Source organism: Cariama cristata, unplaced genomic scaffold (assembly GCF_000690535.1).
Source record: "Cariama cristata isolate BGI_N322 unplaced genomic scaffold, ASM69053v1 scaffold28571, whole genome shotgun sequence".
NCBI lineage: Eukaryota > Metazoa > Chordata > Aves > Cariamiformes > Cariamidae > Cariama > Cariama cristata.
The window spans coordinates 1-2,103 of record NW_009600313.1 but is presented as its reverse complement, the minus strand read 5'-3'; the positions used below and the strand labels follow the sequence as shown (position 1 = coordinate 2,103).

Genomic DNA, 2,103 nt, shown 5'->3' with positions numbered 1-2,103 from the left:
GGAGAGAGGAGAGAGGAGAGAGGAGAGGAATAGTCTTCAGAAATCACCTCAGTCGTATCCTGAGGCCATATGCTTAACTAAGCACTCCTCATCCCAAAACAGCAAGATGCTGTTCCCCATTTTATGGAGGGGAAAGTTGTCCCCCAAGGAGAGAAGCAGTTTTGGCACGCTGAGCTTGGTCTGCAGCCTGCTGACTTTTCCTCTATGACTGGTCCTCCCATAATATTCGCTTTATACAAGATTTTTTTTCTGGCTTCATTTTCACTTGCTTCATGAATTAGAAGTTGGAGGAAAGCCATTCCTAAATCACTGGCTGGGTTTCAGGGACAGACCCAAACTCTGCCCTGAAGTTCAGAACTGCTGAAGTCCGTTACAGAGTTGAAGGTCTGGGGCTGAAGTTTCAGGACTCAATATGAGCTCTGAGCCTTCTTTAGCCGGCAGGCCAGGGCGATGCCACTCCCAGCGCAGGTGCCTTACCTGGTCTTGTAAGGACAGGGTAGAGAAGGCTGGGACACTCTTGGCCCACTTGATGCTCATGAACAGAAGTCTGGCTGCTGACTCGCAGACGGATTCGGTGGCCACTTCATAGAGATACATAGGGGTACCGTTGACTTCGTGTGGGTACTAACGTCAAAAAAGAAAATAAAGCAACTTCATACAATGTCACCAAGGCAACCTCCTCTTCCTCTCCCCTACAGCTGCCATTCCGTGCATCATGCTCAAGCCCAAAACAGAGCGTGCACTTTCTTATTCTGCAAGCAGAGGGCAATGCTTTCAGTGGGCTGGCTCCAAACCGCTCTTTGCATCTGTGTGGGTGAGCTGTACTACAGAAACTGTTCTCTGGAGGAGGTTGAAGGGAAAATGAAATTATTACATCAGGGGAAAAAAGTTACCGAAATGCAATGGCATCCTTTACTCTGTTTACACAATAGCACACTTCTGGTAGCAGGGTTAGAAGAGTACAAATTCGATTAAGAATTTGTGGTTTGTAACCCGTGCTTCAGAAGCTGATTTTGGACTCCAGCCTTGCTTAGCAGCTTAACCTTAACCTTAGCCTTAACCTTCATCTAGCTCCCTGACTGCAACAGGCTGTAAGCAGGTGTGTAGAGCTAAGCATAACTACCTAGAGGCTGTGTAGGGTTGAAATGGAGTTACATTTTGAAGCATGTGCTATGTTTTCTTGCCAAATAATTTCTGATCCAGTATTTTCCAAAATTACAATATAAAACTGTATGTTGTGATCATGTTCATGATGGATTCTGCCAAACTACCAACTCTGAAAATGCAGAACTATTTAAGCAGGCTCTTCTGTGATTTTCTAGGTGCTGTAAATATGCAAAATGCCATTGCAAATGGATTAATGAAAAACATCACCTTATAGCTAATTCCTGTGCAGGTGGGGCCACAGCACTGCTTCCACTGGGCTGTTTAAGACATGTCACAACCAAGAAGCGTAGAGCCAGCTTAGACACATTTGTGTGGACAACCTGCAGGCTCTGGTCAGTACAGACAGTCCTTTCTGGACTACACCACTGTGGAGATGGGCATTTTGCTGAAGAAAACTCAGCGGTTGCATTCCTCATGAAACAAGGTTTAAAACTGACTTGTGGATGGCCTCCAGGCCCATCCTCTGCAGCCATGAAGGTGTAAGGATGTAGGAGGGATGAGGTTTGTACAGAGTAGGTGATCAGGCCCCTTCTGCAGAGGGCCTCCTACCCCTCATACCTTGTATCTTCAGAGCTTTTAGGGGCATAACGAAAGAGTCCCCAACGCAACCCACAAGGCCTCAAGCCTTGCTCTTTGCCACATGTACCCCAGAGGCAGGAAGGAGCTGGCGGCTTGCAGGCAACCCAGCAGTGAGGTCTGCAGGCCCACTGGGCTGGGGAGCTGGGGTGGGTGCTGACCTTTGGGGTGGGTTGTGCCAGGCCCACCAGAGCCTGCCTCTCGGGGGTGCCAGCGACGAGCTCCAGGCTGTGGGGCTCCAGCTGGGAGACGGCGGTGAAGAAGGCAGGTGCCGGCAGGGCGGCGGCAGGGAAATGTGGGGCACCACCGCTCTCCTCCTTGTGCCCGCGGAAGTAGAGGGCCACCTGCTTCCGTATCGTC

At 49.6% G+C, this 2,103-nt stretch overlaps 1 protein-coding gene across 1 annotated transcript in view; it reads right to left on the bottom strand.

The window, feature by feature from the left end:
- NR2E1 (nuclear receptor subfamily 2, group E, member 1) overlaps positions 1-2,099 on the bottom strand; it is a gene marked incomplete at its 5' end in the record, with an annotated part of 11,550 nt that extends 9,451 nt beyond the window's left edge. The window contains 2 exons of the mRNA XM_009709995.1: positions 478-624; positions 1,905-2,099. Coding sequence (XP_009708297.1) covers positions 478-624; positions 1,905-2,099 — 342 coding nt within the window. The remainder of the gene's footprint in view (positions 1-477; positions 625-1,904) is intronic.
- Between the last annotated feature and the right edge of the window lie 4 nt (positions 2,100-2,103).